Source organism: Platichthys flesus, chromosome 23 (assembly GCF_949316205.1).
Source record: "Platichthys flesus chromosome 23, fPlaFle2.1, whole genome shotgun sequence".
NCBI lineage: Eukaryota > Metazoa > Chordata > Actinopteri > Pleuronectiformes > Pleuronectidae > Platichthys > Platichthys flesus.
Genome location: NC_084967.1, coordinates 3,540,863 through 3,553,794, shown reverse-complemented (window position 1 = coordinate 3,553,794; position 12,932 = coordinate 3,540,863). Strand labels below are relative to the sequence as shown.

The following is a 12,932-nucleotide window of genomic DNA, read 5'->3' as shown; positions in this document are numbered from 1 at the left end:
TGGTCAAGGATAAGTGAAGCGTCCAGCAGTTGTGCGAAACAGGGACCTCATCATAATTGCTGTCAATAATTACAGTTGTGATAAGAAAAAGACGTGGCATTTATTGATGGCAAAACCCTCTCGGGTCTCAGTTCATCCAGAGGAGCAGGAGGAGTTGGAAAAGAGAGCAGACGCTTTGGATTTAGAAACACTGTCAGGTATGTGGGATACGCTGCTGCACAGTAGGATATGAGGGCTAATGGGAAGACTGGGAGCTTCTCAAAGTGAAATCTTTAAGGGATCTTCAAAACTCCAGAGCTGCCGATACATTTTCAGCTCCAGGTGAAGGAAGCAAATGTTCCCTTGAGTGATTCATCTCTTAAAAATGAAAAGATGATCTCTGGGAGAAGACAGGGAGCTGAGACATTTCAGTTTTAAAATTTAAAGCAAGCCTCACTGGTGTAAATCTGTTTCTAGAGCTCTAATGAAGCCTGACAATGCTCATCCACAGATCTGGGCAGGTCCTGACCTGGCACATGTGTTCTGCCCGTATTAGAGGGGTCTGGACCTTTTGTTGTCTGCCTGTCCGTGTTCTTTTGATTACTGTTGTTCAAAGTCAGGACAGGATCCTCTTCCTAACCCTAATGTGATTACTTGGTCTCAGAGTCACATACAGTAGAGAAGAGAGTGCAGCGGTCATCCAGGCGGCAGAGGCGAAATGATGCGACCGGGAACCAAGCAGTATGTGGTGGCCAGGCCTCTCTACTCGGAGGACTCTTTCACCGGGGAGTACGAGAGGGTCCACCGACAGCGCAAGACCATGCTGAACCACCTCAAGCAGTACTTCACGTGAGGAACATGCAAAGCTTTTGGTTTTTGATCTGATGGTTTCCTGTGAAGTTTTGTGTCCTGCATGAATGTCGGGATTTCAAGGGACGAGGGGGGAAAAGTTTGGCCTCTGGGTAAAACGAGTTTCTCTTTATTCTTTCAGCTCAACTTTAAAAAATGCCCTGACCACATAAAAAACTATTACATTTAAACTAAATAATAAAGTCAGTTTGTATAAATAGAAACTGATAATTTTATTTAATCATTTTAACAGTTTACAAATATAATGGTTAAGGTTATGTTTTGTGAAGTAAAGCTTGTATATATAAAAGAAAGAAATTTGTTTTTGCAAGAATTTAAGGACTTTATTTTTTGTCCTCATCAGACTTTCTTCAGGTAAAGGACGAGAAGTAAATACAAATTTTGTTTTCTTCTTCCATTCTCAGAGTTTTCTATCTGGACCTACTATTACACTAATGTCAATTTAATAATTTAAAAAAAACTTTTTATCCTGTTACTCCTAAAAAATCTTTTTTTTTTTTTTTTTTATATCATCTGAGATTTTCTTTTTCTCAGGGTCTTGGTGGTTTTTATCATCTTAAATAAACCACTAATCCATTTGCTTCTCCAAGTGTGATTCACTCTCAGTTATCTAAGTAAAGTAGAGATGATTATATAAAGACCACGGAGGAAGAAATAATCAGTATTCACATAAATAAAGCAGTGTTACAGGTATATACTGTAATCAAACTTATCGGAATTAGCCATTTTCATGAGGAATTTATATAATTTTCAGGACTTATATATGAGGATGAACTGAATCTGAAACCAATCATCATGTGCACTGTAAAAATCTGACCTGTTTTTCGTTTTAAATTCATCAAATGATGCCAATGACTGATCCATCTATACTTTATGTACTTTATTTTTGTATCTGCTCATCATTGCAGATGTGACGCCAAACGGGCCAAGAATGCGGCGCTCTCTCTCCTGCCGGTAATTGGCTGGATGAAAATCTATCAGGTCAAAGAATGGCTGCTCAGTGACATCGTGTCCGGGGTCAGCACTGGACTGGTCGCCGTCCTGCAAGGTAAATTTAATCAGCGAGTTAATGGAGTCTGATTGACAGGTGAAGATCTGACCCCCCTTAGTAGATGGGTCTTTGCACTATCACATATCGGGAAGTTATATTAACTGAGGGCATTATAGAAGGTCAGATTTTTTTACATTTTGACCAAAACATATTGTAACTTTACGTTCTTTTTATTTTTTTTATATATACTTAAAATTTTCAGATACATAACAAAGTGTTGAGAAGACATAATACAAATTCACAGATAAAAACAAAACATAGGGTAAAAACACACACCAAAAACAAACAAAAACAAATAAAAACAAGCTGCCCGACAGATTATTCAATACATGTATGGTCTTTCGAAATATTCTCACAATAAGCCTATCTAAAAGATAGGACTAGGTAAAACGAATAAGTTGACAGAGTTATATACTACATCAACTAATGTAGCCAGGTAGGTCAGAGTTGATGTGGAGTGAATGTTCTCCCAATGTTCTCTCAAACCTTTTCTATGTGTTGCCTTTGTGGTGACGCAGTTTTTCCATTTGAATAACAGAGAACATCTTGTTAAGCCAGTGTGTGAAGCAGGGTGGAGAAGTAGACTTCCAAGTCAGAAGAATAAGTTTCTTAGCGACCACCATCCCGAGTTAGAGCTTTAAGTTTTTTATCTCACTTGCTTTTAACTAGATCTTGAGGCTCCAAGGTCAATTTGAAAAGTAAAAAGTAAAAGAATAAATAACCCACTACAGCAACAACTGGTACTTTAATTTGACAAAACCCTTTCAGAGACTGTTCAGTGAGGTAGATGTGTTTCCAGCTGTAAATCTCATCTCAGTTTATAAGATACAGTTATTATTATTCCGTTAAGTTATAATGACTTAAAACTTATAACTTTCTGCCTCTGCTTACATTGTGCTTATTATTACTCGTTTCCTGTTCCTAATATGTTCATTTTATCTGGAACAGTTGTGCAACTTCAGTCTATTCTGATAACATATGATTACCTTGTAATCAGCTCTTCCCCTGGTGTCTGTGCTGCTCAGTATAAACTGTTTCTCTCCAGCAGCAGCTCAGACTCTTTATACATGACATTTTTTCTATATCAATTTTTTTTAGATATATGCTTTTCTCAGTGGGGCTTTTTAATTTATGTTAAGTTTATTAAGCATTTATGGAATCTATTAATTTATACTGAATACAACCGTATATATATATATATATTTATATCTTGTCTAACCCTGTTTAAATTTTAGGATATTTAGTAATTATTTTTTATTTCATGTCAATTATATATCTACGAAAACTGTCTGATCATGTTAAGGTTAGATTTGGTGAGTAAAAATGTAGTTAAGTACAAATTATTTTATATAAACAAGCATATTCTTTTGTGTATCTGTAATGTTCATGTATTTGTGCTGCAGGTCTCGCCTACTGTCTGCTGGCCTCCCTGCCACCCTGGTATGGACTCTTCTCTGCCTTCTTCCCTGTCATCATCTACTTCTTCCTGGGCACTTCCAGGCACATCTCAGTGGGTAAGGCAGGCGTGTGTGTGTGTGTATGTGTGAGTGGTGGATTTGAATCTCTTGTCAATACACGACAACTGTAACCAGCATCTTCTCTTTCTCACCTTGCAGGTCCGTTCCCAGTCTTGTGTCTGATGATCGGCTCAGTGGTCACCAGGCTGGTCCCAGACGAGGGTCCGGCCTTCAACATCACCGCGTTTGAAGGCCTGACTATGGACGATCAGCGAGTGCTGGTGGCTTCTTCTGTGACCTTCCTCGTCGGCATCATGCAGGTTAGAAGCCTCATAACAGCCGTTCACTATACTTATGGTGTAATAACAGGATTGTGCAATAAACCCTCCCACAAGAGGACCAGGCCTCAAAATCTTAGACACTTAGTATTTGCTCTGGTTTAGTATCAAACACAAGAAAAGTGATGATACCCGTGTCAAAGGTCAGAATGTCTTTTAAACTTTGGATCCTGTAGTGATATTCAACAGGGGATTTTGCTTGATCTCACAAAAAGTATAGTTTTAACTTACGCAAGAAGGTAACTGCAACTTTCATCTCTCTCTTTAATGCAGCACTATATCCAGATGATAGTTAACCTAGCCTGTCACAAGATGTGTAAAAGTGGGAAACTGTTAGTAGCTGGTGAGGTCTAACTGTCTGTGTCACATCCAGCTGGCGATGGGCTTTATGCAGGTAGGCTTCGTAGTCATGTACCTGTCAGACACTCTGGTGTCCGGCTTCACCACAGCAGCTGCCATCCACATCCTGGTGTCCCAGCTCAAGTTTGTGCTGGGGCTGCAAGTCCCAGGCTTGAGTGGACCACTCTCCATCATATACGTGAGTAGAGAGAAGCTTAAAGCTTTTTGACGTGTGTCACAGTCGAGGGAGTGTGTCTCATTTGTCTTCATCGTTTCAGACCCTGGAGATCATCTTCAGAAAGATCACCTCCACCAACGTCTGTGACGTGGTGATCTCCTTGGTCATCATGGTGGTGGTCTTCATCGTAAAGGAGCTAAATGACAGATTCAAATCCAAGCTGCCGGTGCCCATCCCCATTGAGGTTATTATGGTGAGCAACATTATGCAACACGATACTTGTAAATGTTCCTAAAGAATGAGGTGTAAAAGGTTGGTCATATAAACAGTAATAATGATAACACTCATTTTGGCTCTGACTTTTTATGACAAAGTGTGCCATCCATTCTTCCATCAAGAATCCGATTTATGAGATCATCAAATCATTTATAAGAAGGCATATGTGTTGGGTCATGGAAATAGCTCACAATCTGTAATTAAGACCATTTTGATGCTTTCCCTGTGAGACAGGGCCAAGTATTTTCAGACATGATGTCATAACATTAATTTTGGCTTTGACTTTTTATGACTTTGCTGGGCGGGAGTGTGCCGTCCATAAATAATAATCAGATTTATGACATCCATAAAGCATTTATAAAAGAGCATATGTGTTGGTTCAAAGAAAGAGCTCACAATCTGTAATCAAGGCCATTTTCATACTGTCCCTGTGAAACAGGGCCAAGTTTTTTCAGACATGATGTCATGATTTGTACAATCTCTTCCACAGACCGTTATTGTATGTGGAGTTTCATATGGCTTTGACTTCAAGACGCGATTTGGCGTTGATGTTGTGGGTCATATTCCAAAAGGGTGAGTGTTTGCACATTGGCTGAAGTTACGAAATTTGATGTGATGATATGTGGGTGGCTGTGACTCAGGAAGTAAAGAGTGCCGTCGACTACACAGAAGGATGATGGTACGATCCCCCGCACCTCTGTCTGTATTCCGAAGCTTCCTTGGTCAAGATACTGATCTACAAATTCCCTGGCAGTGTACGGATGGTGTGATAGAAAAAGACAAAGTCATACTAGAGTTGGGAATTGTGCTGTAAAATACTTTGAATGTTTGTAAAGGTTGGAAAAGTGCTATATAGAAACAGTTCTTACACCTCTCTAGTTGCATCAGTGAAAATTGAACTTCCGACTCTGTGAACCATCAAAATGTAAAGAAATTACAGTGATGAGCAAAACTGAGATTATCGAGCCTATGAAACAACATTCAGATGAAACAGCATCTAGCCAAAGTTAGCTGGAGAACCTAGTGGAGCGTTCAGCACATAAAGAGTGAGATGAGTTGGTGAAGAAGGTTATTGAAGCAAAAAGAAGTGCGAATATTGGACGGATATTTGTTGGGTGACCAGAGTCAAACCAAAGTTTTACGGAGATCAGTCCTGTTGTTTTTGATTAAATACAACCATCTTGGTGGAGATAACTACTTTCATTTCAGCCTCTGAGTTCTCTCCTATAGTTTAATTTAAATGCCAAGTAAATCCATGTATCACAAACTCTCTTTGATGAACAGAGATAGCCTTTGTAGGAGGCACCGTTAGCTACTGGAACAGTGAAAGCACAGAGTTTTCTCTTTCCAGTCACTATCTGTCAGAGCAGAGTAAATGATGCACCAGCGGTCACTAACAGTTCAAAGACAATGACGATATGTGTATCCGTAAGGCCACATCCATCAGTATTGATACAAAAAGTTTAAAGTTAACAGCTGAGCATTATCAACTGAAAGGGTAAATGGGCAAACTTTTTGGACTACTCCAAATTGTTAAGCGACATCTATTAAGGTTTACCCCTATTAAAATGACAACCCACAGCCACAATTAATGGGTTGAGTGTGCTAAAATTGTTAAAGGAAGAGGTAAAATCAAAGATTAAGAAGTTCTCAGCCTGACAGTACTCCCTTGTTTCAGGTATGAGGCTCCGATGGCTCCAAACCTGCAGATCTTCCAGGACACAGCAGTTGAAGCTTTTCCTATGGCCATAGTGGGCTTTGCTGTGGCTTTCTCCGTGGCAAAAGTCTACTCTGTCAAACATGATTACACCATAGATGGAAATCAGGTTTGTACCAATGCTAAAACAAATGGAACACACTGAGGTAGAAGTCTGCGTTAGTGATAACAAAACATGTTTCTCTTTAATTTTGCTATAGGAGCTCATAGCCTTTGGAGTTGGCAACATCTTCGGAGCTTCCTTCAAGTCTTTCGCTGCGAGTACAGCTCTGTCCAGGAGCGCAGTGCAGGAGAGCACAGGAGGCAAGACTCAGGTAAACCAACACGTGTGACCTGTTATTATTCCTCATAGCGCTGGAGTCACAGTTTACCCGAACAACAACTCTAACACTAACACTCATCAAGTAGAGGGAAGATCTACTCAGAACTGGATGCAGGTTTAGTTATGGCTGAGTCAGGAAGAGGACATTAAGTAATAACAGAGGTTGGAGTATGGGCACATGTACTCAGCGGGCACATGTACTAAGAGGACGGTTGGTGGTTCAAACCGCCGACCATCTGGTGCTACTTCCTGAGCCACATTCCCTCACAATCTAATCAATCACAGTGACTAATGAGGGCGGTTTGAGGATGATAGAGTACAAAGGTGACTAAAGCTGAAATCCCTGAAACTTATCATTTGAAGATGAAACAACCATCAAAACATTAATATGTATGTGGCATTAATAGAGTCATCACTACATTTTAACAAACTCTCAACATACATACTCCTCTTCTGTCCTATTCAGATAGCTGGTTTACTGTCAGCTATCATAGTGATGATCGTCACCTTGGCCATAGGATTCCTACTAGAGCCACTCCCTAAGGTAAACCTCAAAACTACCTCATACTCTCCAACATGCCGATGAAGTATCTGGACTGGCTGAGATCTGACCTTTGACCCTTTTGCTTGAACAGTCTGTGCTAGGTGCTGTCGTTATTGTCAATCTGAAGGGCATGCTGATGCAGGTCAGAGAAATCCCATACCTGTGGAGAAGGGACAAACCAGACTGTGTAAGACCATATATAATCTGAGAATACTTAAATAGTTAAAAATTCATTCAAAAATGTACTGTGGTCATTTTGCGCTCACTTGAAGTAGATATATGGCTCCTTATGTTTCTCACCTTCGTCCATGTCCAGGTGGTGTGGTTGTGTACTTGTATTGCCTCCATCTTACTGGGGCTGGATCTTGGACTGGCTGCAGGCCTCGGTGTGGAGCTGATCAGTGTGGTTCTCAGGACTCAATTGTTAGTATTTGGCCACAAACCATCATTCTTGACTCAAAACGTATCAATCTATTTTGTTTTGTTTTGGCTTGCACTTTTCTTCAAAGTCTTCATAGTATACAGTTTGAGCTGCTTACTGACCTGAGGTAGTCCGTACCAGATTTAGCCATGTCAGCAGAATGGCTATAGACCTGGAAATGTTGGTCGGTCCACCACTTTGGAATGTCTCAACAATGTCTAGATGGATTGTCATGAAATGTGGAACAAAAATATATTCATAACCTAAATATGACAAACTGAATAAATTAATATCATTCCTTAACTTAATTAACAAATACCTGCAAAACTAACCACATTCCTTTTACCTTCAACTGGCCACTTCATGTTCGAAACTAACTAGCAAATGCCAACAATCCTAATATAAGAAACTAAGACTGTTTTGATAATTTAACAGCATTAAGCTCAAAGTATCATTAAGTAAAACACACATAGCCACCGACCATAGCTCATTCTTCTTCATTTGATTTATTGGCGAGTGGCTACCAACATCAAGGTGCTTTACCTTGATGTGTTTCAATATCCTACTTCTTCTTCTTCCCCATTCGGCACTGTACCTCTTATTACCCTTGACATTTAACGGCTTTTCCTTCTTTTTCCAACTGACCACAACTGTGGCCTCTAAGTGTTGTTAACTTTAGGCGTAGACAAACTTTCGTTACTGACATTTTTTGTCTTTCAGCCCCCGCTGCAGTCAGCTGGCCAACATCAGAGGAACCGATATATACAAAGACAGAAAGGACTACATCGATGTATGTTGGTTTGGGTTGTATCATGTGTCTTCTGTAGTGTACGTTAAAGATATAGTTTTGGAGAGATACTACTGATACCAGTCCCATACCTGTCCATTCAAATAAGGCCAAAATCGAGCTAGTTAGCTTAAGTTAGCATAAACGCTGGAACAACGGGATACAAGCAAGTCCAAAGTTTACAAAACCCCTATGAGCATCTCTAAAGTTTCTTGATCAAAAAATACAAATAGTTCGACACAAAAAATTTTGTAAAATTGTCAGTTTTGCATTTTAGTAAAAAAGAAAAAAATACATTTGACGTGTTAGTTAAGTGTTGATTTGTGGCTTCTGAAGTTTTAGTTACCCTAAGCTCCCCCTGTCGGCACCAGGTACAAGTTTCAACATAACTGGTACAATCTCATCTAAGGCTTTGCCTCTCAGCAAATTAGCTCCTCAATGTCAAAGTACCCTGGGTGAAGGAGGTGGCTTCACTTCATGTCATAGGGAGGGAAGGAACACCAGATAAGAGTTCACTGGAATGAACAATTTGTACCAAAGAGGTATACGAGACTAGCTGAAAGAGGTTATGTTAGGATCAAACTTCCACAGCAGTATTCCTTTAAAGCCTTTATGTGTTTTGCCTCCATCCATTTGCTTGATGTTACATCAGAACTAGTTTGATATAACTATTATTTCATTCATCAGGAGCAGCAGCAGAGAAAGGAAAGTGCTTAAAGTTTAATTTCATATATTCCTAATTGAATTCCCATAATGTAGACGTTTTGTCTTTATGAGAACCACAGAGTAGAAAGTAATCATCTGGGTCTCGGTCCACTTTCTCTGTTTCATTTTCACATCTTTGTTTAAAGAGGTTTTATATATTTTACCCTGGTTTGGGCCAAAATGTGATTGTAATGCAAATGATTCTCCCCAGATATACGAGCCAGAGGGAGTGAAGATCTTCAGGATACCGTCGCCAATTTTCTTTGCCAACATTGAATTCTTCCGGAACAAGCTGGTGGAAGCTGTAAGTATTGCATGGCTATAGAGTGTGTTGCATTTGTTTTCATTGTTTAAGTCACATATTCATAGAAATATAGTTATTCATATGTTAAATCCTTATTTTGACCAATTCAGTTTCTAATACAGCCTCTCAATTATTGGAAAATTAAATAGAGGATGCTGTAAAAAAATAACCAAAGGCTTAGAACATAACAAATTGTGTCTTTGACAGGATTCTGTGTCTTGAACCCTTGATTTACGTCACACAAATCTCTCCTCAGGTTGGATTTAACCCACTGAGAGTGCTGAGAAAGAGAAATAAAGCCCTCAGGATGATCCGGAGGCTTTTAAAGACAGGGGACCTGCAGTGGACAGCAGTGAGTAATTCATATTCCTGTTTACATTTTACAGAGCATAATCTGATTAAGACTCATGTTTACCACGCCATATGTCAATATAAGTCCAACTGTTGTGAAAAGTCCAAAAGGACATTATAATGCAATTGAGATGAGTATGTGTCTTCATAATGTTACCAAGGTCAGAATACTCCACATGTCTTATCAGATTATAGATATAGATTGACTGAGAAGTATGACTTTATTCTGGTTAAAGTGATCCATGTAAATGTGTCTACTGTGAAGAACATGACACACTTTCACTTTGGCATCGCTTTCACTCGAGGTTTCAGTTGTTCCATTTTTATACATTGTTATTGTTATTGTTTCCTGTTCTTGTCTGTAAACTCTATTCAGGTCAGCAGTGAACATGTACACTCCATAAACAACACAAAAGACTTGGCAATATCACAAGAATACAATAATGAAAACTAGTAAATTCAGTTTAAAACTTTATTTTTTAAATACACTAAACATGAGTCTTACAGTAGCTGCACCAGAGTCAGGTTCGGGATGGGATTTGCTCAGCAGATGGTACAAAGTTCACCTCCACTGAGCTTACAAAGATTTTATTATATGACCATGATAGGACCAGGCCTGTGATGTGAAGAGAAGCTGAGGGTTTGCTCTGTTTGGTTTGGTTTCTGAAATATATGCAATCAGTTGTTCTAAGTACAAATCTAAACATGTAAACTATTAATTATTAGAAACTATTTGGAAGATCAGAGTCCTGGAGACACACTTGTCATATACTGCAACAAGGACATGATCCTTATCAGCTTCATATCAGCCAAAGATCGGGTGTCAGCCGAATGCAGAGCAAATGTTAACATAAAATCCCGAACATGTGCAAATCCATTCACTTCTGCAAACATTAAGCGCTAGTTCATTGGCATTAAGAGTTGGTCATCCTTATTCTCCAATAAGGCTCCAAATTTCTATTTATTTCACTCTGTGCAGCTGTGGCTCAGGAGGTGGGCTGTCCATTAACCAGAAGGTCAGTGGTTCAATCCCCAGCTCCTCCTCCATTGGAAGTGTCCTTGGGCAAGACACTGAATTTGTAAAGTGCTTTGAGTGGTCATGAAGACAAGATAAAGCTTGAATACATAGATATGTATATCTAAATACAGACATTTTATCATTTACCATTAATACGTGGATAGTTACAGTCTCCCTATTACTCAACATAGACCCGAAAAGTTTTTGTGCTTATTTTTTATTTTATTTTCAGGCATCTCAGTGAGGGGAACACTAAATCCCCAAGTGCAGTCAGATTTCAATGCAATTTTGCTTTTATAAATACAGCAGCAATCACAACACAGTCTTTTATACAAAGTTTGGATTTTCTTTTTCCATGTTTCATATCCAGCCTTTTTTGGGGAAAATAAAAAATCTGTTTAAGGAAATAGGAGTATGAATAACGAATAATGAAACCTAAATTGCCCAGATCTCAGGTCTCCCATGCAATCTATCTAAAGTACTTCCAACATTGATTTCTGGTTGAACATTCAGAAATGCTGTTTTAAAATGATGCACACTTGCTCTCTGGAGGACCCACCATGTGGCTATATATATGTATCATATTATATCTGCCATTACAGAAAGGTTTCTTGAATAGCTCTTGTGGACCGATCAAGGAATCAGAGGATGAGAGCACCATGGAGGAGCTGGACCAGCCAACCGACTTCAAGGACCTTCCTGCCCGGATCGACTGGAACGCCGAGCTTCCAGCCAACATAATTGTTCCGAGAGTGGACGTTCACAGCCTCATCCTGGACTTTGCTGCGGTTTCCTTCCTGGACATCTCTGCCCTGAAGGGGCTCAAAACGGTGAGTTTCCAAGTCACAGTTTCAAAGCGAGCGATTATTTCAGAGAAGCTGCCATTCTTTAATCATCTTACATTGTTTTTTTTGCAGTTGCTAAAAGAGCTGATCCGGGTTGAAGTTGAGGTCTTCATTGTGGCTTGTGATCGTAAGTATGAAACCAGCACTTTCAAGTCCAGACTCAATCCACACAGTCCATCACTATCACAAGTCTCAGTGGTTTTTACAACACAACTTACTAAACTAAATCCTTTCTGCCCAATTGCTCAACATATCATACACACGGAACCACGTTTTAAATACAACCGCCAAGGTCATCTTTATTTCATCCTGTGTTGGTTTCCTCACCTGCAGCTTACATCCTGGAGAAACTGCACGATTGTTGCTTTTTCGATGATGAAGTTCAGTCTTCAATTTTCTTCCTGACCCTGCACGACGCCATGCTGCACATCCTCGAGAAACACCCAGAGGCCGCAGAGAAGAAATCCGACTACGACAAGGTGAAGATCACAGGACAATTCAGTGAAATACACAACATTTGAAGGAGAATCTTCAATCTGAACAAAGTCCATATATTGCCTATGCTGTAAATATGTTCCGAAAACCTTAATCTTCATGTTGCCCTGCAGATTATGACATCAGTAACGGTTCACTACCCTGGAGGCGGTTTGAGGAGCCGAGATAGAAAAGTACGTATCCATCTGATTGTTTTTTCCAGGAAAACGTATTATATAATTTGATTGATTATATTATCTTATATTATGTTTTAGACTATATTATACCTGTTTCACTTATTTCATTTATTGGTTTGTTCTTCTACTTCTTCTTAATTATTCATGTAATGATTTACGATATTTGATAAGGTGTACCTGGGTGTCTAGAAAGGCACTGAAATAAAATGTCAAATCTATCTTATCATTATTCTTCTTATTATACATATTAATAATAATAATAATAATATGAACTTCACCATACTGAGGCATCTAAGTAAGATGCCAGAAGCTTTCATTAGTATAATGCACTTCCCCTCTCTCTTCCCCCTTTCATGCTTAATCTATCCTATTCAAAAAGCCAAAGATACAGCTTTTGCAGCTTGACATGTTGCAAATGTAAAAATAAAAATATTCCTTTTTCCCTGGCAGGCATCAGATCCAGAAACCAAGTTCTAACATCTGGATGAGAAGATGACAAATTCCATCAAAACTTGCTGAAAAAATGCTGTAAAATACACTGATGCGATGAATAATGAAATACTGCACTTGGCTTTATTTATCTGACAATCAACGTTAACCTAGTATATGGTAGTTACTGTGATGTAAAGGAAACAAATTAACGCTATATTATTGTTTTTTACACTGTAGATGTTGAATTTGTTGGAATTTTAGATGCAGTATATATGTACATGCTGTAATTGAATGTTTTCATAATAATGAGAATAAATTATCTTTTTT

General features: G+C 39.0%; 1 protein-coding gene across 1 annotated transcript; it reads left to right on the top strand.

Moving 5' to 3' along the window:
* The first annotated feature begins 131 nt into the window (after positions 1-131).
* On the top strand, positions 132-12,908 carry LOC133949194 (chloride anion exchanger-like). The gene is made up of 21 exons (XM_062383401.1): positions 132-197; positions 644-828; positions 1,758-1,897; positions 3,304-3,414; positions 3,517-3,677; positions 4,069-4,233; positions 4,313-4,465; positions 4,979-5,061; positions 6,167-6,314; positions 6,406-6,519; positions 6,994-7,071; positions 7,163-7,258; positions 7,388-7,494; positions 8,213-8,282; positions 9,196-9,288; positions 9,545-9,640; positions 11,260-11,487; positions 11,575-11,629; positions 11,836-11,981; positions 12,111-12,170; positions 12,624-12,908. Exons 2-21 carry the CDS (start codon positions 698-700, stop codon positions 12,648-12,650), a joined length of 2,262 nt encoding a protein of 753 aa, XP_062239385.1. The 5' UTR covers positions 132-197; positions 644-697; the 3' UTR covers positions 12,651-12,908.
* Positions 12,909-12,932: the final 24 nt, after the last annotated feature.